General features: G+C 51.3%; 1 protein-coding gene across 1 annotated transcript in view; it reads right to left on the reverse strand.

Annotated features, from left to right (window-relative positions):
• Window positions 1-6: 6 nt before the first annotated feature.
• The window catches only part of LOC143661227 (uncharacterized), a 32,959-nt gene continuing 10,060 nt past the window's right edge, over window positions 7-22,905 (reverse strand). Inside the window, exons 4-5 of the mRNA XM_077134743.1 lie at window positions 15,602-15,688; window positions 7-1,536 (exon numbers count right to left, since the gene is read on the reverse strand). Of these exons, the coding sequence (XP_076990858.1) occupies window positions 1,524-1,536; window positions 15,602-15,688 (100 nt within the window). The 3' untranslated portion in view covers window positions 7-1,523. The remainder of the gene's footprint in view (window positions 1,537-15,601; window positions 15,689-22,905) is intronic.

Here is a 22,905-nt window from a genome sequence, read left to right on the forward strand (position 1 = left end):
GTGAGCGCCTTCTTACGGAACTGCTAAGGGAAGTGACTCTTTTCTAAACTCAATACATTTTAAAAGCAAGTGACCACATGCACCCATCTCCCTCGACACAGGATCTCCCAATTGAGGGCAGGTCACAGCCCAGCACACAGCCCACAGGCAGCAGGTGCCGCGGAGTCTCGGGGCACAAGATGGACGTTCCCTGGCAGGTGCCCCTCCCCATGGCAGGTGCCCCTCCCCACACTGGACGAGGCCATTACTCCAAACAGAAGAGGGCTGCCCCCACTGGCTCGCATAAGTTGAAAGTGAAAGAATCTTCAAATGAAGAAACAGAAGTAGTGCCTAGCCTTGGGGTCAGGAAGAGCTCCAGGAGCCGTAATGGTCCTCGGTCGGTGTGACTGAATGGAGCCCCAGAGTTGACCGTGAGGGGAGGAGGGCAGCATGGGCAGCCTTCCCCAGGACCTGGACTGATCAGCTGCTGCTATGAGGTGCCATGCGGCTGGAACGGCTGCCTGGGCTCACGCTCACAATTCAGAAGCGTCTATTTTAGGACATCCACATGCTAGAAAATGGAGAGGTGGCAGCTCTGACATGAGGCCAGTGGCCATGGCTCGATCTGGACGTTCCTGGGACTCGAGCGCAGCCAGAGCCTGCAGCCCAGCCCTGGGGGGAAGGCAGCCATGCGCACCCCATGCCCAGACCAGGGACAAGCCTGGTGCTCAGAGCACGCAGGCAGAACTGTCACTTCTAGGGCCGCCACAGACACGGCATGAATTAAACAACAGAGTTTAAACATGCAGAGGTTTCCTTCTCAGGCTGACAAAGAGGAACAGGTACCATTGTAAGGAAAGTACTTGGATCTTAAGCAAACTTCTACCCAGGACTGGGAGCATCTGACTGACACACTGAAGGGATAAGTGAAGGTGGCCAAAGCGCAGACAGGACACCCTGTAGTGCAGTGCCAGTCCCGGCTGTGGCATGAGCCTCACTGCCGTGTGCAAACCTGACCTTGGGGATGCAGGGCTGGTGGGTGGCTCGGCAGGTGCATTCACCAATTTTTTATGCCTGTCCCTCTAAATGTGACCCTGCTCTGAGCCTCCAGCCTCAGACAACTTCACAATGCAGAAGAAGGAGGCCCCCGATAGTGAGAAATCGCAAAGCCTGAGGGGATGGACAGAGGGGAGTGGGGCCCAGGCCTGGTTGCGCCACACGGGGGCCGAGAGCAGATGTGTGCGGGAACCAATTCCTGAACTCAAAGGAAAAGCCGGCAAAAGAAATGGGCCTGAAAATTGCCATACGCAGTGGTTCAGAATCAAAGCACCTGGAGGTGGCACACCCGTCAGGGATGTATCTCAGCAGACGATCCACGTGGAACTAGGAAGTCCCAGCACCCTCCTGTCCACGTGCCCCCATGCACAGCTGAAATCCGACTCAGAAGCTGAGGATCTCACGGCTGCTTACAAAATGGCTCTGTCCATCGGCCTGAGTCCATCATGGCTGCCGGCTTTGCTCATTTATTGAAACCTGTGTCACTATCAGCAAGGTGTCCTGAAAAGGAGGGGAAAAAAATAAGTGCAAATCCATGCCAGGTAACCTGCAAGGGGTGTGGGGGGCTCTCACCATGCACGTGCTAGAGTGAAGGGAGAGGATCCACCCAGGGGCTCCCCAGAGAGCAAAAGGCACAGGCCTCTGATAGCCAGAGCCACTGGGACGAAGGCTGCCCAACGCCCCCAGTGCAAGCATACAGGATGGGCCCCTGCACCCTGCCTGTCTGTGCCCCCAGCTTACAGGCAGTTCCTGGCTGCTTGCAGAACAAGGTGGGTGACTGGGAAGCCCGTGTCAACCATCTCCCACCCTCCTGAAAGCTGCCTGGACTCTCCACACGAATGACCTGCAGTGCAGGGTTCAGTGGGTCATCTAACCACAGCCACAGCTCGGGGCCTCAACCCATCTTCTCCTAGCCTGGCCAGCATTCACCCTGCTCTACTCTGGCCCATGTGAGCCGGCTTCCCCTTAGCACACATGCTCTCACTGTCACTCAGTCTTGAAATGGGCTGCTCATGTGGCTAACAGGCCTTAGTTTAATCACATCAGCTTGTAGATTAAAATGAGCACCCAAGAACCCAGTCACCGATGCTTATTCTGGGTATAGTGCCTCTGGGAGCATATCCGGAGTCGTGGCACGGTGCTGGGAGAGGGACCGCATGGAGGTGGATGGCACTGTGTCAGCCCAACAGAGACTGCATCTTCCCAAAGGGGACTGTGCAGAGGTGGACACAGCTGCATTCCCGACTTAGATCTGAAATCCTGAGGTTTCCTGGCTCTGCCCTCCTCCCCAGGACACTGCTACAATATCAAAGAAACCTGATGTCCATGCTGTAAATGCTGGGACCTGAGCCTTAGAAAATGCAAGATGGCTTTTCTGAAACACTGACCACAGGCCCACTAGGTAGAAACTCACCTCTGATCTTAGAATACTATAATGTTTGAATAACTCTAGCCATAAAAGTGTCTAAAAATAAAAACGTGTACAACTGAACGCACCATATAACACTTCTCACGCAGCAGTGATTAAAGAGATGATTCGAAAGGATTTTGAAAAGATGTTTTTTAAAGAAAGGCCTGAGTCCTTTTCAAGAGTTTTCCTTAAAACCAGTTACTGGAAAATTACCTTTCAAATTAAGTTTTTTCAAAGGACTCTAGAAAATAGAATTCACTATAGAGAACAAAGATGATGATGTGTGCTGTGAATACTTCTCCAGTAATGTTCACTATAGATATAAATCTGTGTTCCATATAGAATACTATCAAATCAACATAATGATCTTACTGTAGAAGTATTAGCTGAAACAGCTATTCCTGTGCTGGATTTGTTCGTCTATGCTGGACTCACAGGTTGTGCTGCCCAGAACTGCCTCCAGGAACTAAGAAGCATGCCTCAGGAATGCCGAGTCCCACTAATCCATCAGAGAACACAGCAGTGCGCTGAGATGCTGCCACCCCAGAGCACGAAAAATCCAAACAACAAACTCCGCCCCATGGACCTCCAGCGCTCAGACTTGATCTGAGTCTTGGGAGCACAGGCCCCAAGGGGGCATCGTCCCTAGCAACCACCATCCACAGACGTCCCTGCAGACACATTCATGCAGCAGACTGGAGGTACCAATGGCAGGCCCCCATTCTGGCAGCTCTGAAACAGGGCTCCGGTGGTGGGTCTGCGGGACAGCTCCCCGCGGACGGTGCCACACTGGACCCTCCATCAGCCCCAGTGCAGGGGTGGGCACCAGGAGGTTGTGCTGGCCGTGAGATGTGCGTGGCAGTGGTGGCCCCTGGCGCCATGATTCATGAGCTCCCCACAGGTGTGGGACGAGACATGGACACCCAAGGAGATGGCTGCAGAGATGCTGCAGCCAAGAACAGCCAGCGCAGTGCAACCCTGCCATGTGCCATGCTGTTTTGGATGGAACTGGCATGGTGGCATGGAATGGTCAGGGTCCCTGCGCTCCCATGGCCTGGCCTTCAGCATCCTTCCGCATCAGATCCAACACCTTTACCCAACCAGAATTGTTCCAAAGATGCAAACCCACCGTGAGGATTTTGTTGGGTTTCAGGGTACGGAGGATGGATAGACGTAGGAAAGGAGGGTCACTAACAGACACTAACCAAAAGAACCAAGAGATGGGATGGGGCCCTTTCTGGGTTTCCACTAGATATCACCCAAGGCTTGCAGGAGGGGGGCTGGAATGAACTGCCCTCAGTTAGCCGTCTACCTGCTGCTCCTCTCATGGACTCGGACCTGCTCTCCCTCAGAGCCCTTTCTGGTGTGCCTCAGGCCCTGGAGAAGGGAAACCTACTTGTGGCTGCTGGGAAGGGTCCCGACTCTGGGTTTGAAACAGCCTGCGTCAGCACAAGCAGGCCTGGGGGACAAGGGTCAGCTGTCCCTGAGCCTGAGGGGCGAGGATGCACAGTCCATGGAAAGCGCCGTTATGAGGGGCTGGTTATGTCAGCACCCAGGAGGCCTGCCCCCTCCTTGTCTCACATCGTCAACTGCTCATCTAGAAAAACAACAGGCAATAAAGGCCCTTCCATCTCATGTCGAGGCTGGTCTGTGCCCCAGACCTGAAAAGATGAACATGGGGATAATAGAGCGGTGAGGGCAGGCAGGCACCATGTGCCTGGGGTGCCCGAGGCCAGCTTGGCCTGTCCCACCATGGAGGACTCCATGGAATGCTGTAAAAGAGAGCCCTGGCTCCTCCTCAGAGCACGATGTCCAGGCATCTGGCTGGATCCTGTGCCATCCGTGCTTTTCCTTTAGCCTGGGCCCGCTCGATGGCCTTCACGAGGACACCACCCGGTCCCCCCGGCCAGCCTGCCCAGTCCCAGGCTGGTGGGAGGAACAGGCCCTCCCAGCACATGCGACTTCCAAGGCACAGCCTCAGGTTCTGAAGCTCAGTGCAGGCAGAGGCCAGCATCCCCGGGACGGCTGCTCAGCACAGCCCCAGGATCCGCTCCATGCCCACCACCCACAAGCTTAGGCCACCCTAAGGCACAGAGGGAGCAATTCAAAAGCAAGGATGAACTGCTAAAACATACAGAAAAAGGCATTAAGATTAGTGAACATCACGCAGATGCTCAATGAGGAGTAGATCAAAACCTCCGGTTTCTGGAACAAGTCCCGCGACAGATGAGGGAAAAAAATCCAGAAACCTTTAGTATTCCATTTCGATAAAAATGGAATCATTATTTTTACACAAAGCCAGCAGCTGGAAACACTGGCTAATGTTTATAAAGTGAACTGAACTGCCTGGAAGAAAAACCCTTTAAATCTACAATTCAAAATTGTCGTTATAATTAAATATATAATACAATGATTTATGTGTGTTCAGTGTCACCGGCCTACAGAGAAATAAACCAATTAGAGCAGCGTGTTAATAAAACAGGTAATTAAAAAATAAAAGACAAGCTAAAAACTCTGTTGTTTTCTAACCGAAGATTCTTAAAAACCAAGCAAACAAGGATGTTGTGTGGCGAACGCACCCCTGACCTGCAGGCTTCAGGAAAAAATGGTCTAGGGCAGGAGCTCAGACAGCAGAGGGGGCCCTGCCCACTGCAGAGAGGCTGCAGTTGGGAGGAGGCTGCCCCAGCAAGTGCGGCCTGGCTGAGGTCCAGACAGGAGGCCATCCACCAGGCCCCAATTTAAAACGAAACCCTCAGAATCTGGGTAATCTTTCTTCCTCCCTGTTGCCCTTCCTCTATGCCTGTTGGTCCTCTCCCATGGGACACCAGCACCCTCCCCTGCCCCTGCTGACACCCTCCACCGCCCCTGCTGACACCCTCCCCCGGGGCACCACTACCCTGTCCCTGTTGACCCCTCCCCCAGGACACCACCCTCCCCTGTCCTTGCTAACCCCCTATCCTGGGGTGCCGCCCTCTCTGCCACATCCTAGCTGCCCATTTCTTCCTAGGATCCAGCCCTGATGTATGGGTCCTGTCTCCTGATAGGCATGGTCTGCGCTTAGTATGTACATGTCAGCACCTGGCAACTAGTTTGAAAAGGCAGCCACCAGCTCCCCAAATTGCATCCAGAACGGGAACTGTCAGGCAGGACCGGGCAGATGGTGAGTAGAGGATGGGCCGGGGGTAGACGGCGAACCTGGCACCACCGTCACTCCCTGTCACCCGAGCACAGCTGAGCACCCCAGCTACCAGTTGCCAGCACTCAAGGCATAAAGGACACCCATGGGAGTGCATCAGCAGGCGGTACCCAGAGCCCAGGTGGACACCCATCCAGGGGTGCTACATCCTCTCAGGCAGAGCAGGAGCATCATGTTTAATTTCTGTACATTTTAACTACAGCCCACACGGTGCCAAATTTGACCTGTGCACTGCCATCGCAGGGCCGCATGGAAGGAGGCACACCTGTCCGTGTGCATCGTAACAGTGACTCATGCTGATTTTGTGGGGAAGGGCCTGCTGGGGGGCATGAGACAACCTTCACTGGACACAACCATGCACCCAAGGCTTCCCGAGGCATCCGGTTTCCAGGGTGGTACTGGTCTATGATCTCCAGGACACTACTGGGTGCCTGGCATTGGACAGAGCACCCGGGGAAAGGGACATGGGGTGCCGTGAAGACCTGAACCTCAGTGCCCTGCCAGACATGGCCCCCAGGACCGCAGCCCCTGGAGCATACCATGGGGCCCCCATCATTCTGTGAGGACAGCCAAGGCCAGTGACCCGACAGCAAGGTGGCAGGAAAGATCTGCTGGACAAACGATGAATAGACGTCAGAATTTAGGAACAGCAAGTTTTGATGGTGAAAGCAGACCTGGAATAGTGAAGCCTTCTGCACGCCTCCTTGGAAAGAGAGACACCCCTGGCTCACATCTGCTGAGCAGGCACCAGCAACCTGTGGGCACTGACCCGCTCTACACATCAACATTTTTCTAAATATGCTCTAGTTCTGAACAATTCTTAATCACAAAAAACAAAGAGGCTGACATACAAAATATATCTAACTAAGGGGAGGCAGGTGGTCTGGGAGGACTGACGCCACAGTGGCTGCAGCCCATACCTGTCCGAGGGGCAGAGGCAGTTGGAAGGTCAGAACTCCGGCTCAAATTCCATCGGAGTCCCTGGAGGGCCTACCCCAGGTTATGAGTCCACAGGAACAGGTGGGGCTCGGAAATCCATAGGCCCAGTAAGGCCCCAAGTGCTGCTGGTCTGGGCAGCCAACACCCTTGAGTACCCACCTATGAGGACCTGCCCCCAAGGACCCAACCTCGGAGGACCCAGCCCCAAGGACACAGCTCGAAGACCCACCCCCTGAGGACCCGGACCCCAGGACTCACCCCGGAAGACCCACTCCCTGGGGACCCACCCTCAAAGAACTGCCCCCGAGGACCCACCCTCTGAGGACCCACCCCGGTGAGTCTGCCACCCGGAAGTCTCCTGGACCCCTTTGTGACCCTCCCCCTGCCACCCCACACCCTCCCCAGAAACCACCCACCAGGTTTCTGTTGCTAGGGAGCAGTCTGCCTTTTCGCGACTATGACATGGAGTCCAAAGGACATATTGTTTTTCCCTGGCTGCTTCCATGCAGCGCATCATGCTGACATCCATCCATGCCCAGGTAGTATGGGTGCTCTTTCCTGTGTATTGTTGAGCATGTCCCACAGCACAGATGTACCACAGCGTCTATCCATTCGCTGCTGAGTATGATCTGAGTAGCTTGCCATGTTTAGTGATTACGAATGAAGTCAAACAATGAATGATGAACAGTTTTGTGCATGTGGGCCTCCATGTCTCTTAGGGAAACACCTGAGAGTGGAATGGCTGCGTCATGGGAGAGGCATATTTTAACGTTCCAAGAGGTTGCTGGATGCTTCTCTGGGTGGGGTTCCACTGCCCATTTCCACCTGTAGCCTGTGAGAGTACCAGTTCCCTTATATTTTTGCCCACGCTTGGCATGATCAGTCTTTTTTATTTTACAGATTTTGGAAACTCAGTGGTGTTTAGGGGGAAATTGCAGCCTTGACTGCACTTCCCAAATGACAAGTGAGGCCGAGCATCTCTCACACACGGTTTGCCACTCTGAATCCTGGGTGAGGGGTCTGTGGGAGGTAGATTCAGGCGTCAACTTGGCCAGGTGAAGACCCCTAGTTATACTGCTGTGACCGTGAGCCGATGGCATGTGAACTTCATCTGTTCCTGATTACACCTGCACTCCTCCAGGAGGCATGCCTGCTGCAATCAATGTCTGATTTAATTGGCTGGTGCTTAAATGAGAGCGCTCAACATAGTAAAGCCCAAGCACCTGAGTATACCTCATCTCAGCACTTGCAGCTCAGCCCAGGCCTTCGGAGATGCAGAAAGGAAATACCCGAGGAAACTCGTTGGAACCTAGAGGCCTGGAGAGAAAGCCAGCAGAGATTGCCTCGTTGTCTTCCCACGTAAGAAAGAACCGCCGTTGAAAGTTAGCTGCCTTTCCTCTGGAGAACTAACAAAATAAATTCCCTTTTATTAAAAGCCAATCCATCCCTGGGGTGTTGCATTTGGAAGCTGGCAAATTAGAACAGGACCCATTCAGACTTTGAACTATCTTTCTTTAACTGAGTGTTGTCTTACTGGGTTCTGGCAGTTTGTTACTTATACAGTGTTTAGGTACAAGTCTTTTCTTCAACATGTTTGCAAATTTTTCTTCCCAGGTTGTGAATTGCTTACTTATTTTTACAAATGCCTTTTGAAGAGCAAATGGGCTCCATTTTGATGAACTCTAATTGAATTTGATCTTGAATTTTACACTCGTTGGTGCTTTAAGTGTAACATTTAAGGAATTTTTCTCAAACCCATGTTTTTAGGATGTAATGATGTAATGAGATAAAATGTTTTCTTGAAGTTTTTCAGTTTTAGCTTACATTTAGGCCTATGATCAACCTGAGTTCATTTTTTAACATGTTTTGCTGTCAGGGCTGGCCGAGGTTCTGTTTCTGCCTATGGCCATGGAGCTGCTACAGCACCATTTGCTGAGAACTTTGTCCCCTCCCTAGTGAACCTGCTCTGGTGAGTTTCTCAAAAGTCCGTCTGTTTACAGGTTTGTTCCCGGCTCTTGGCGCTGTTCTCTGGCTGCTCACCTGGGCTGCACTGGCCTGGCACTGTCTCACTCAGCTGAGCTCTGTGGCACGTCATAGTTGGGTAATGGAGGCCTCCAGTTTTGTACTTTCACAAAGTTGTTCAGGCTATTCTAGGTTGTTGATATTTCCTTATAAGTTTCAGAACCAGTTTCTCAGTTTCCACAAATTTTCACAAGGAACCAAGTCAGACTTTGAACGGTTTTGCCCTGAATCTCTAGATCCACATGGGGAGAGCCCATCCAAGGTGTGGACATGGCAGTGTCGGAGCTCATGGCCAGGAGTGTGCAGACCCCACTCCCCCACTTGGCACCCTACCCACCCTGTTGGGCAGTCCACCCACTGCCAGCCTGTGGCAGACAGCTGGAGAGCTCTCTTGCAGGAGCTCACACCTCTGCTTGAGAACTTGTGTAGGGGGCTGTGCTGGTTTAAAAGGGCTTATGTCCTCTAGAAAAGCCATTTTTTTCATCCTAATCAATCTTGTGGAAGCAACCATTTCTTCTAATCCTTATTCAGTACTATCGTTTGGAAATTTGATTAGGTTATGTCCAGATATGTGACTCACTCAATTCTGGGTTTTAAATTTCATTAGATGGAGATGCATCTCCACCCATTCTATGTGGGACTTAATTAGTCTATAAAGAGGAGACATTTTGGAGAGAGTTCCTTTTGAGAATGAGGAGAGAGCCAAAGAACCACAACAGAAGGATGAGAGAACCACAGAGTCCATCAGCCGGCGACCTTTGGAGGTGAAAAAGGAAAACGCCTCCTGGGAAGCTTCAATAAGCAAGAGGCCTGGAGAGAAAACCAGCAGATGCTGCCATGTTGGCCATGTGCCTGTCCAGCTGAGGGAGAAAGCCTGAATGTTACTGGCTGTGGTAGTTAGGTCCAGGTGTCAACTTGGCCAGGTGATGATGCCTAGCTTTGCTGCTGTGGACATGAGCCAATGGCATGTGAAGCTCATCTGTTGCTGATCACATCTGCAGTCGGCAAGGAGGAGTGTCTGCTGCAATGAATGATGTTTCATTTAATTGGCTGGAAGCTTAAATAAGAGCACTCAATCCAAGCGGCTCAGCATACCTCATCACAGCATTCACAGCTCAGCACAGGCCTTTGGAGGTGCAGAAACGAAAGACCCCAGGGAAAGCTGTTGGAACCCACTGGCCTGGAAAGAAGGCCAGCAGACATACCTGCCCCCGCACACCCTCCCCATTCCTACCTATGGAAGACAGAATCTCAGTTGAAAGCTAGCTGCCTTTCCTCTGAAGAACTATACCCTGCACTCATTCCCTCTGCCCCAGCACCTGCACCCTAGCTCCTTCCCTCTGTCCCAGCACCTGAACCCTGTGTTCCTTCCCTCTGTCCTCAGTACCTGCACTATCCCAGTCCAGGCTGCATGGAGCTGCATGGTGCACTGGGGGTTCAGCCCAAAACTCAGGGTGCCTTAGTAATGAAAAGCATCTCAAAACAAACACGACTGACTGGCATCCCATCATGCTGCTACAAGGTCCTGAACAACCACAAGCACCCACAACTCAGGTCCGCCAGGCTGCCCAGGAGGCTCTGGCACAGGAGCAGACTTTACAGGGCCCACAGTTCCTTGCCAGCTGTCTGCAGAGAGTGGGAGAGTCTTCTGGGCTCAGTCTGCCCTCAAAAGACGTCAGGCCCTCCAGGGAAGGAGGCTTCTTGGCAGTGCCAAAGACATGCCCACCTGCTGGTCAGCAGAGCCAGGGCACTGGCTGTCCCAGGCCAAGCCACCAGCAACACCCCTGGAGGAAGCTGCAGTAGGGACGGCGTGGCCTGGACAGTGGAAGGAGCTGCAACCCTGCAGCTTCTAGCCTGCCTCGGCTCAGCACAAACCCCCTGGGTTCCATGCCTCAGTTCAGCACAAACCCTACTTCCAGCTATGGCATCTGAGGGTTTCTCTGCAGCTGTTCGGCCCTGCCCGGAACAAGGCCTGGAAAAGAGGCCCAATGGACAGCCTGGCTTCAGGGTCACGTCTGACCAATGTCGACGCTTGCAACGGCCCCACGGCCCCTTTCTCCCATTCTCTCGAAATTCCTAGGTCAGACAATCAGGAGAGAACACTTATGACGCTTCCTGGTGTGATGCCATGCTGTTGCAGCCAGAGAAGGTGGCAAGAAATCATACCAAAATAAACTTGCCATTTCTACCTCATTCAGCCACTTGGAAGCCAGGGACCAGGGCAGTCACTGCCATGACATCCTTCTATCGACGTACCAGCTTCAGGTAGGAGGGATGAGTCTTTTATGCTCCTCTGTGGGCCGCATGGTTTCATGTCTCGGAGGGGGCCAGGCAATCCCCTTGGAAGTCACAAACTCCACAAACCACTCGCTCAGCGCCAGAGGCCGGGGAAGGACTCAACTGAATCATATCCATGGAGGCGCGCCCATCCAAAGGGCAACAGTAGGAAAGGTCCTCCAGGGCAGGTGCATGCTGAGACCAGAGGTGTGGTGACCCTCGGAAAGCCTGACCCCTGCTGGAGCTGCACTGATGCCAGACCCCAGTACTCCAGGCCAGGTAGGTGCCCATCTCTGTGGTAGGTGTGGACCCAGGTTTCAAGATGGGTGTCTCTGGGGAGCACTCCTCCCTGACCACAGGGATCCCCAGGCTCAGCTCACCCCATGGAGAGTCCTCGAATGACCCATGAGGTTGGTTTGGGCTTGGTGTGCGGCACGGAGGGTTCTCAGCAGCCCTCTAGGGCGCAGCAATTTCCTCTCTTTGACTCTCTTCTGGAAACAAAGCTAATGTTCTATGTCCCATGGTCAGAGGATAGAATTGGAAACTCTTAAGAACTCGCTGGTGATTCAATATGGAATCCACACAGAAATGTTCTTGGGGTGCTGATTCACCAAAGTTTGCAGGAGATCCAACACGCTGAACGTTGCAACACAGAAACCAAACGGTGCAGCCCCTGGCCCTGGGCCGACCCACACAGAGGCCACAGCCTTCCTGATGGGTTGTGGTCTCTGGCTCTCCACCAGGACCCTGTGGGACAGTCATCCTCTCGGGCAGCCACAGGAAGGAATCAGGGCCTTGGGAGGCTGGCCGCTGGGCAGAGAGCAATTCCCAACCGGGACACACAGCCTGCCCTCCTCCTGCAAGTCCTCCTCGGCTCCACGAGCCTTCCAGGATGCCTCCCTCCCAGGACAGGCCAATACCAAGCTCAGCACCTGGGGAGCTCACCATCCCGTGACTTGAGACAGCTACACCCCCAGGGCCCCCACCTGACTCCTCGACACAACTCACCTTTGAGCTCTATTTACGTGGACCCCTGTCTCTCAGCTGGAGGTAACAGGCACTCACATTTAATCCACAGATGGGCTTCATAGGCCCTCCCATCCCTAGCACTGCTCGACCCCTGGGGACTCAGCCATCAAACCAAAGCCATTCGCTGAGCACAACGCCCCAGAAGGATGGAGGGGCTACAAGGGTGGCTCCAGATCCTTCACACAGCAGCCTCCCCAACCACTGAACACCATGGCAGAGGCCAGGTGAAGGGGGGGGTGTCCATGCACTTCCAGTGTGAAAGTGTCCTAGGGACAGCACAAGCATCGGCCCTGGGGTAGGAACATGTAGGTTTTTCCAAGAACTGCACAGCAGCCAGCAGTGTGGCTGGGACCCAGGACCAAGGTGGGACCAGAGATGTTCTGGGAGAGGGGGCCCAGGCTGTGAGGACCCTGAAGGTATTATGCCATGGGCATTTTCTCAGGGAAATGAGAGCCACAAGAGACTCTGAGCTGAGGAGCAGAGGGCACGTCGGAGCTAACTGCTGCCAGGTGGGTAACAAGAGGGCCAGCATGGGGGCCAAAGGCTGTATGCAGTGCCATCTCAGTGACCCAACCACCCAGACCACATGGGTGCCAGGGTCTCTACTTCAACTGCCCCTAAGCCTCAGTGGATCCCTGAAGCTCTACTTTGGACACAGACCCCGCTGCCCACCACTCCTCACGTTCACCATCGTCCTCCCCATGGGCCAGCAGTGAAGCCCACCGATGCAGTGGCTGAAAGCAAGTGAAGTGACACAGATCTCTTTCCAGTGCTCCTTGTAACAGATGAGAACTGGACGGACAGACTCCTTGGACTGCACAGGCCTGGGCTTAGCAAACACAGGCCACCTGGAGGGGAGGGCAGGCAGCAGCAACAGCTAACGTTTAGATGCCGTCCACACGCAAGAACTATTCACATGCAGTGCGGTCCACACCCGGCGCTGTCCTGAGTAGCCAGCACTGTCCAAACCCCACATATCCTGAGAACCCAGCACTGTCCTGAGCACCCAGCACTGTCCACACCCTGTGGTGTCCTGAGCACCCAGCACTGTATACACCCCGTGCTGTCCTCAGCACCCAGCACTGTCCTAGCACTTGGCCCTGTCCATACCTGTGCTGTCCATACCCGATGATGTCCACACACCACACTGTCCTGAAAACCCAGCACTGTACTGAGCACCCAGCACTGTTCACACCCCGTGCTGTTCTGAGAACCCAGTCTGTTCACACAGCATACTCTCCTGAGCACTCAGCACTGTTCTAGCACTTGGTCCTGTCCACACCTGGTACTGTCCACACCTGGTGCTGTACTGGGCAGGCCCACCACATGCATGGCCTCACCTAAGCCCACCCAAGCTGTGGCTGACAAAGCACAGTCACAGTGCTGAGCTCAGGGTCTCACCCCGAGGCCTGGCTGCCCTCCACGATCTGATGAGAAGCCACGCAAGGGAAGGTTCCAGTGAGTATCTGGAGGCTGGACTGAACCCAGAGGGGATGGCGGCCCCAGGAGGACCCGCTCAACTCCGCAGACCCGGCGACGCAGGGCATCCTGCCACACCCCACCTCCCCACCCCTTGGGCCCCTTCCCTCCTCAAGACCCCCCCCCCGACCAGAAGATCATCTTTTCTCCCAAATTGGTCCTCCCAGCCTCATCTTCCTGAGGCTGAGCTGGCCATGCAGCATGGAGTCCTGTAGGGGAAACCTCCCTCCATGCCAGCTCGTGAGTGCTGCCTCGTTTCCCACCACAGGGTGGCTATGGGTGCTCTCAGGGGCCAGGGCTGATGGGCCTGCTCCCCTCCCCAGCAGCAACCCCTGGCCCCTGCCCAGGGCCGGGACATCCTAGGCTCCCATTTGACCACATGGTCTCAACTAGGCTTTGGTGTACTGTTTGGACGGCTGCAGAAGCCCCCTGAATCCCCAAGTGCCGGGCTTCCCAGGGACATGCAGTTGGCAGGGGCCTGGCGAGTTCACAGGCCAGGGAGCCGAGTGGGGGCCCTGGGCAGGTACCCGCGAGGAAGCAAGACTCGCCCAGTCACTTAAGGTGAGATGACCGGGACTTGGGGCCAGAGGACAGCTTTGGTGCAACCTTCTGGCAAACTAGGGGCCAACAGCATGGAGGGCCTGGCCTTGGGGGGCTCAGGTGAGGGACAGAACCCTCATGTGAGGGTCCCCACCCCTGTTGCCTCTGAAGGGTCAACTTCATTCTGGGAAGAGGCCAGGACTCTGACCCCTTTCACATTTGTGACATCATTTACATACAAGACAAATGCATTTCAATTTCCTCTCTCAATTAATGGCCTATTCTTTGAATCAGACTCAGCTAAAAAACATTGCTCCACCACTATTAGTCTTAGAAAAATTCAATTTCCCTCCTCTGACAGCCAGAGGCCAGGGGACTGGGGCAGGTAGGCTGACCACCAGGGCCAGTGCGGCCCAGCCCTCTCGGACGCCCTGGAGTGCAGGATCTACTTCACCACATCCAGCACGAGAGAGGCAGTGCCAGGTTGGCAGGAAAGGGCTGCGTGGCAGAGCAGGGAGCCAGCGGGCTGGCCTGGCGTCATCACCCCAGCAGGGAACAGGCGGAGGGGCGGACTCTTGGATGAGCTCCAGATGAAGAGGTGGAACACCCCTGGGCACTGCTCTGTCCATGCACTCCGACCCCTGTGCACCTCCCACACTCTGCCCGAGGCCAGGGCACTGTGGGTGTGCCTGAGCACCGGGAGCGGTGAGGCCCGACGAGGTGAAGAGGCTGAGTGAGGCTGGAACTGGGCTCCAGAAAGGGTGAGGACAGCTCCTTGCTATCACTGGCACAGATGTCCCAATTTAACAACACTAGAAACCCTGGCCCACTCCCCACTGGCCCTGCACCCAAGGTGGCACCTCTGTCCCTGTGCACCCTCCAATGGCATGCTTCACCCCACACTGGCCTAGGCACTCGCACCCATTACTGCATCCAGCCCCAGGTGGGGCCATGCTCCTGCCAGTGTTAAGCCTTCTGCTGGGCTCGAGGACGAGCCAATGACACAGACCAGGCCTCGTGGGGAAGACAGATCCCACATGGGTGCTGCACACACTGCAAGGATGGGGGGGCAGGGAGGACAGGTGAGGCAACGGTCCACTGTGAGGGAAGCTGGGGCTTCCCTACAGGCAGGGTGTTGAGACGATCATGCTCCCACCCAGCAAACAGCTTCCAAAATCCTGCTCGAGCGGTTCCTGCTCAGAAGTGCCTCCACCTATCCTGAGCAGAGGATCTGGCCTGTCTGTAGCTGGCCTCCACCAGACTCTACCCCTTGCAAGTGGCCATACACAGCCTTGCAGAAGGTGCCAAACTCCTCTGAAGTTCCAGAGCCACCTATGTGCAGCACTCTGTCCCTCTGGGCTTTCCACCTTCCACCCCACATGGTAGGCTCTGCCCTACACACAGCAGGCATCACCCCATATGACAGACTCCACCCACACAGCAGGCTCCACCACATATGACAGGTCCTTCTACACAGCAGGCTTCTCCCACTGCAGGCTCCACTCCACCATTTAAGGGCTGCAGAGATGCAGCTGGGTCTTCACCTAAAGTGCCATCACATTCTGCGAGGGACAGAGAACTTTCAGACCAAGGCGATGGACTTCACCAGGGAAAGCATGCGCTTCCAGCCACCCATGGCCTCACCCTGGGGTCCCAGGCCGACAAGGGCTTACTGTGAACTGCTCCTGGGACTCGTAACCTCATGCAGGTAGATGCAAGCTGTGCTGAACTCTGTCATCACGTCACTGGACAGGAACTCTCTGGAAGAGAAAAGGTGACTCTTTAATGCAAACCCACCCAGGCACCTCACAGTTCTGCGGGCACAAGGGTGCTGGCTCCAACACTTTCATACCCTGACAACCACGAGGCAGAGGAAGGGATGAGTGAAGGATGCTGACAGCTGGGACAGGAGCCGGCAAGCCTGTGCATGTTCGGGTGCTGGGTGCAAAGCCCCCCAGTCACCCCACAGGCCCTCAGATGGAGGACCCTGGCAGGAGTGCAGACATGGCATTCCCTCCCGGTCACCTCACAGCCCCGAGATGGGGGACCCTGCCAGCGGTGCAGCCTGGGTACCTCCTCACGGTGCACATCTGGGCTCCATGTGGACACCAGAGCTCCAGCAGCAGTAGTCACACTCACACTTTCACACTCATAGTCCTGGGGCCATGAGGGAGGGCAGTGAACAAGGTCTTCTCGCCTCCGTGGTTTCTGCTGAGAAATCTACGTATAGTCTTATTGGGCTTCCCTTGTATGTGATGGATTGCTTCTCGCTTGTGGCTTTCAGGATTCTCTCTTTCTCTTTGACCTCTAACATTCTGAATAGTAAGTGTCTTGGGGTACATCTATTTGAATCTATTCTCTTTTGGGTATGCTGCACTTCTTGGATGTATAATTTTCAGTCTTTCATAAGAGTTGGGAAATTTTTAGTAATAATGTCCTCCATTAGTTTTTCTCCTCCTTTTCCCTTCTCTTCTCCTTCTGGGACACCCAAAACATGTATATTTGTGTGCTTCATATTGTTGTTCAATTCCTGAGTCTCTGGGAATTAAATTATCCTTTTTCTCCACATTTTCTTGTTCTTGTTGGATTTCAGAGGCTCCGTCCTCCAGTTTAGTAATCCTATGTTCTGCTTCTCGAAATCTACCATTGCAGGGTTCCATTGGTTTTTTTTATTATTTCTTCTATTGTGCCTTTCATTCCCATAAGTTCTGTGATATGTTTTTTCAGACTTTTGATTTCTTCTTTTTGTTCATTCCTTGACGTCTTTATATCCTCCTTCAATTCATTGATTTGGTTTTTGATGAGGTTTTCATTGCCTGTTGCTATATTCTGACTTAATGGTTTGGTTTCAACTCCTGTATCTCATTTGAATTGTTGGTTTGTTCCTCTGACTGGGCCATATCTTCAATTTTCCTAGTGTGATTTGTTATTTTTTGCTGGTGTCTAGGCATTTAATTACCTTAATCAGTTTATTCTGGAGATTGTTTTCACTTCTTTTATCTAGGGCCTTCTTGCTGGATGAATTTGCTATCTATCTGTTCTCTGACCTTCAGTTCACCCTTTTCTGGACCTCTAGCTTAGGTTTTGTTTAACAGAGGAGAATTTTTCAGTTCTTGTTTTCTTGTTTCTTGCCCTGCCAGTATACTGCCTTTGCCCCCCACCCTTAGGACAGTCTACTTAGGTATTATAGACCCCAGCTGGATTTTCCCAGACCAAACTGGCCTCCTATCAGGAGGAAAGAGTCACCTGCATTGGTTTTCCCTGAGGGTGAGAACCAGTAGGTTGAAAGACTTTCCTATGAAGTCTCTGGGCACTGTTTTTCTTGTCCTGCACAGTATGTGGCACTTGTCTGCCTGCAGGCCCCACCAGCATAAGATGATGTGGTACCTTTAACTTTGGCAGACTCTCCCTGCTGGGGGCATGGCAGAGACAGAGGAGAGGTTGTAGGCTGGTTTTAATGGCTTCAAATTACCAAGCCCTAGTGTCTGAATTCCTTGAGGGAGGGATTCCACCAGAACTGGGCCTCACCCCTCCCCCGGGGAAGGCACCAGCTCCAGACAAGCTCTCAAAGAAGCTTGTTTATGCTTATGCCTGGGGCAGTTGCAGCCTCAGAAGTCCTGCCACTATATCCAAAGGCAGCCAAGCCTCCATAGAAACACAGCCACAAAAACCACTGTTTCTTTTTTTTTTCTTTTTCTGTCAGCCCTGTCCTGTTAGCACCAGGGCAAAAATGAGCCAGCTGTGCTCTGACCAGGTTCACCTGAACTGGGGGCCTATTTTTAGTAGTCAGAATTTGTGAATTAATTCCACACTTGAAGCTAAGTTTTGCTCAGCGCCTGCTGCTGGTCAAGTCCCTTTCCTTTTACCGCTGGGAAGCAGCCTGTTGGGGAGGGGCGCTGGCTGCCTTGGCTTGGGGAACTCATGGTTCTGGGGGGCTCACAGCCAGTCCAGCTGGTCCAGACTGGGGTATGCTGTGTGTCCGGTCACTGACGTGGTCCCAGGAGCTGTTCTGTACTGTTCCTGGTTATTTAGTAGCGGTTCTGGAGGACGAATTAAATCCTGCACCTCACTAAGCCGCCGTCTTGGCTCGTCCTCAATATGTACTACTTTTAAAAAAGGGCTATGATGCTAAGATTCACAAAACACACATTCAGTTAACATTACTGAATTCAAGATACCTTTTGTCATTACATATTTTACTCCATTGACAGATACTAAAATATAAACATTATCTTCCTGAGCTCAAAAACCTCTGGCATTTTAGACGTCTTTACTTGAGATTTTATGTCAATAAGAATTCAGAATCAGGAAAGTTACATCATATATTTTGATGTGTTTCAAAAGTTTACAAGGGTGAATTTACATATGGAGGAAGAAAATGCCAAAAGTTAATATTTTCTAATGCAAAATAAAATAAAATTTAATACCAAAGCAGGAAATATCTTTAAATGAAGCAGAACCACTGAACCTACTGGAATTTATAGCCACCTTGCAAATCTTATCTGGAATCGTGCTAATGTTAACAGTATCAAGGGATTCAGGGTAACTGAGTCTCTCAGACTGGGCTCAACTCCATTCCAGTCAGGGTTCAAAGGACAGACTAGCTCTTGCTCCTACAGAATGTAGTATAGAAGAGTAACTTCCATCCCATGAAGGGTCAATCGCTGAAGTTATTATTCACAGCTTAGGTAGTGTGTTCTACATATTTGAATTTTTCACCCCAAAGTTGTTGAATTGGTTTCTGAAGCCTGGCTTCAGAGAGTTCATCTTTTATGCAACAAACGGTTATTTTCATCTTCAGCCAATATCTGACATAGGGAAAGACAGACTTTGAATACAAAATCTTAGTATTTGAAGGACTACCCAGGCCAGTTACAGATTCAAGACACCTGTAAGCAGGGATCTAAAGCCTAATATTCAATCTCACATGCCCTTAAGAAAGTCACTAAAAAGGGCAGCCAAGACGAGGGGTGGGGTGGTATACTGCTTACCTTCACACTTAGGGAAGTCTAAGTTCTAGACATCCACACCAAGAACAAGAATATAAACCACTATGGCCACTCTTCAGGTATAACAAAATTGCCTGAGAAGCTGAGAATAGTCATCACCACAGCTGATACTCATGTATGCTCATGATGAGCCAGACAATCTAGGCACTTCTCAAATGTGGATTTATGTAGTCACCACATCAACTTTATGAGATGGGGACTAGTTTTATCCCACTCTTGTAGATGAGGAAACTGAAGCAGAGGATCACAATAATGGAAGAGTGGAGGCAAGATTCACTTCTAGGAAGTCATGGACTCAGACTGATGGGCCTGAGAAGAGCTGGGACCTAGGATAATTTAACTTCGATGCCACCAGGCCACAAACAGAACACAAGCACAAGCAAGGTATCAAGGCATGCATTGTGCTTTGTTCAGAGGGGGCACAAACACATGTCAGTGTGGCTACGGTAGGGACGTGAAAGAAGCACTGGTGCCCTAGAGTTACATCCTACTGCACTACCAGGCTGGGTTTATTCTGTGGCCCCTGCTTCAGTATGAATCTCTAGTAAGAAGAGTCCTCTGATCTCTCTCTTGAACAGACCTTTTAGGAGGAAGAGCCAGGTATAAGTAGCATACTCAGCCAGAATACTTGTATCTTGTTAATACCTGGGCTGCTCACCACTCTCAGTGGGACACCTATAGGGGCTGGCAAACTACAGTTGGTGGGCCACACCTGCCCACCACCTGTTTCTACGAATGATGTTTTACTGGACAAGCTCACTCATTTACATACTGTCCATGGTCCATGGCTGCTTTTGCATTACAACAAAAGAGATGATTAGTTGTGAAAGAGACACTATGGCCTGAAAAGCCAAAATTTTTTTCACCATCTGAACCATTAGAGAAAAGTTTGCTGATCTCTGTACTAGCAAGTTCCAGAGAACAAAGACACTGGACAATTCTGCTGTAAAACTCAGATATTTCTCAGAAAGCACTGAAACACTCAACATAGAAAAAGGTATTTTAAAATAGTGCATCCATTTATCAGTCAGAAAGAATTTTACATCATCTGGCTCTTATCCTTCATCTCCTGAGGCAAGTTCCTTCTGTCTAAGTGTACTGGGCCCACCTGTCCATTACTCATTCACAGGGGCCCTCTTCTCCTCCTCACCTTCCTCCTTAGGAATGACTGAGCTGTGCCCCCAGGCTTTGCTGCTTTCACCTGGTATCACTGTGAATTACAATGGATGGGTGGGATCTGGAAAAAGACACACAGAGCCCTTCCCAGATTAACCTTTACTCTGCCAGATCAATGCCCACATTTGGAGCCTCAGGGAAAAAAGACTTCATAAAAAAACCTCTGTACCCAAGTAGAGCCTCCCAGGAAAGTAATGAAGGTCTCAGCCACCAATCATTTACCTTTCTCAAAGCGCATAGAAAAATTTCCTAAATTCCCCTAAGTCCAATGCAAAGCTGAAGCTCAGACCAACCAGACATCAGAGTTCCAAACAGATCTGACTTAAGCAACTTACTCTGTTGGGTGGGATGGGGAGACAAGGGTGGGTGATGAGAAGAGAGGTGGGAGAGAAGAAGAGAAGGGGTTAAGGAAGACGAAAAATGCAAACCAAGAAAAGTCTGGAAACAAAGAAAATGAGGAGCTCAAGCTAAAGGAGAAGAAAGTCAAGAGTAGGAGGTGATAGGAAAAGAACAGGCCTAGAGAAATATAAAACATAAGAGAAAAGGAGCATTCTACTGACATGGATACCTTAGAGCAACATTCAAACCCTCAGGGAACAGGCTTCTATCTAAACTGTGTGAAGGGAGCCAGTTACAGGAAGTTGAGGGGACTGAGGCAAAATTTAGAGCATATGAAAGTGCCCATCTGTTACAGCAAACTGTGGACACGTGTAAAAGACCCCAGTGATTTGAACTTTCAATAAAAGTCATAAATCCTGTCTTTCAGTTGCAGTTTTTTTTTTTGCATGGGAAGGCACCAGGAACTGAACCCGGGTCTCCAGCATGGCAAGAACTCTACCTGTTGAGCCATCATGGCCTGTCCCTTTTTTTTTAATTTAATTTTTTCCCCTTTGTTTTGGTGAAATCTCTCTACCTATCTATAAATTAGAAAAATTATTCCTTCAATTTATTTTATTTATTTATTTATTCACACTGCAATAAAAGCAAAATTGGTCCAGAGCCAACTGACCATAAAAAGTATTTAGAAAGTTTCTTCAGGAATCACACTTTGCAAAGGCCCTTCCCTGGGAAGGACGGACAAAAGAAAAACAATGCTGCCACAAATATGGCAGAGGACATGCCTGGGCCCCAGGCCAGGGTACCAACCTGTATCGACACAGACACTAAATTCCAAATCACTTTGTAAATCAGTTGTGCTACCACTGATACCCCCAAAACCCTTTGCTAAGAGCCACGGTAGCTCAGCAGGTAAGAATGCTTGCCTTCCATGCCCGAGGACCCGGGTTCAATTCCCGGTGCCTCCCATGTTAAAAAAAAACAAAAAAACCCTTTGCTGATATTGGACTAAGAATAAAAGGTAGTTCCGGGTCCAGATGGTGGCTTAACAACATGCGCGTTTTAGTTCGTCCTCCAGAACAACTACTAAAAAACCAGAAGCAGTACAGAACAGCACCAGGAGCCATGTCAGTGAACAGACACACAGCGTACCCCAGTCTGGACCAGCTGGACTGGCTGTGAGCACCCCCCAGAACCGTAAGATCCCAAAACTGCAGTAGCCAGCGCCACTCCCCAACAGGCTGTTTCCCAGAGGGGAAAGGAAATGACTTTACCAGCAGCAGGGGCTGGGCACAATCAAATGACAATGGTGGAACTAATAAACAAATTCTGACTACTAAATATAGGACCTCAGCTTGGGTGAACCTGATCAAAGTGGAGGTTACTCATTTTTGCCCCGGTGCCAAGGGGGCAGGTCTGACAGAAAAAGGGGGGAAAAAAAGAAGGAAACACAGGTTTTTGTGGCTGTGTACATTACAAAGGCTTGACTGCTTCGGGATACAGCAGCAGGATTTTTCAGGCTGCAACTGCCCCAGGCATAGGCAGAAGTGAGCTCTTTTGGGGGTTTGTCTGGAGCCTGTGCCTTCCCCAGGGGAGGGGTAAAGCCCAACTCAAGTGGAATCCCTCCATCAAGGAATTCAGACCCCATGGCTTGGTAATTTGAAGCCATTAAAAAAAGCCTACAACCTCTCCTCTATCTCTGCCATGCCCCCAGCAAGGAGAGTCTGCCAACGTTAAAGGTATCACATCATCATATGCTGGTGTGGCCTGCAGGCAGACAAGTGGCACATACTGTGCAGGACAAGAAAAACAGTGCCCAGAGACTTCATAGGAAAGTCTTTCAACCTACTGGTTCTCACCCACAGGGAAAACCAATGCAGGTGACTCTTTCCTCCTGCTAGGAGGCCAGTTTGGTCTGGGAACATCTGGCTGGGGTATATAATATCTAAGTAGACGCTCCTAAGTGTGTGAGTGGGGGGGGACAGCGAAAGCACCACACAAGCAGGCCAAGAAACAAGAAAACAAGAACTGAAAAATTCTCCTCTGTCAAACAAAACTTAAGCTAAAGGTCCAGATAAAGCTGAATGGAATGTCAAAGAACAGACAGCCAACAAATTCATCCAGTAAGAAAACCCTAGGTAAAAGAAGTGAAAACAATCTCCAGAATAAACTAATTGAGGTAATTAAAAGCTAGACACCAGGAAAAAATAACAAATCACACCAGGAAAACTGAACATATGGCCCAGTCAAAGGAACAAACTAACAATTCAAATGAGATACAGGAGTTGAAACAATTAATTCAGAATATATGAACAGACATCAAAAACCTCATCAAAAATCAAATCAATGAATTGAGGGAGGATACAAGAAAGGGAAGGAACGAACAAAAAGAACAAATCGAAGTTCTGAGAAGACATATCTCAGAACTTATGGGAATAAAGGGCACAGAAGAAGAG

This window comes from Tamandua tetradactyla, chromosome 17, assembly GCF_023851605.1.
Source record: "Tamandua tetradactyla isolate mTamTet1 chromosome 17, mTamTet1.pri, whole genome shotgun sequence".
In the NCBI taxonomy this organism is placed as follows: domain Eukaryota; kingdom Metazoa; phylum Chordata; class Mammalia; order Pilosa; family Myrmecophagidae; genus Tamandua; species Tamandua tetradactyla.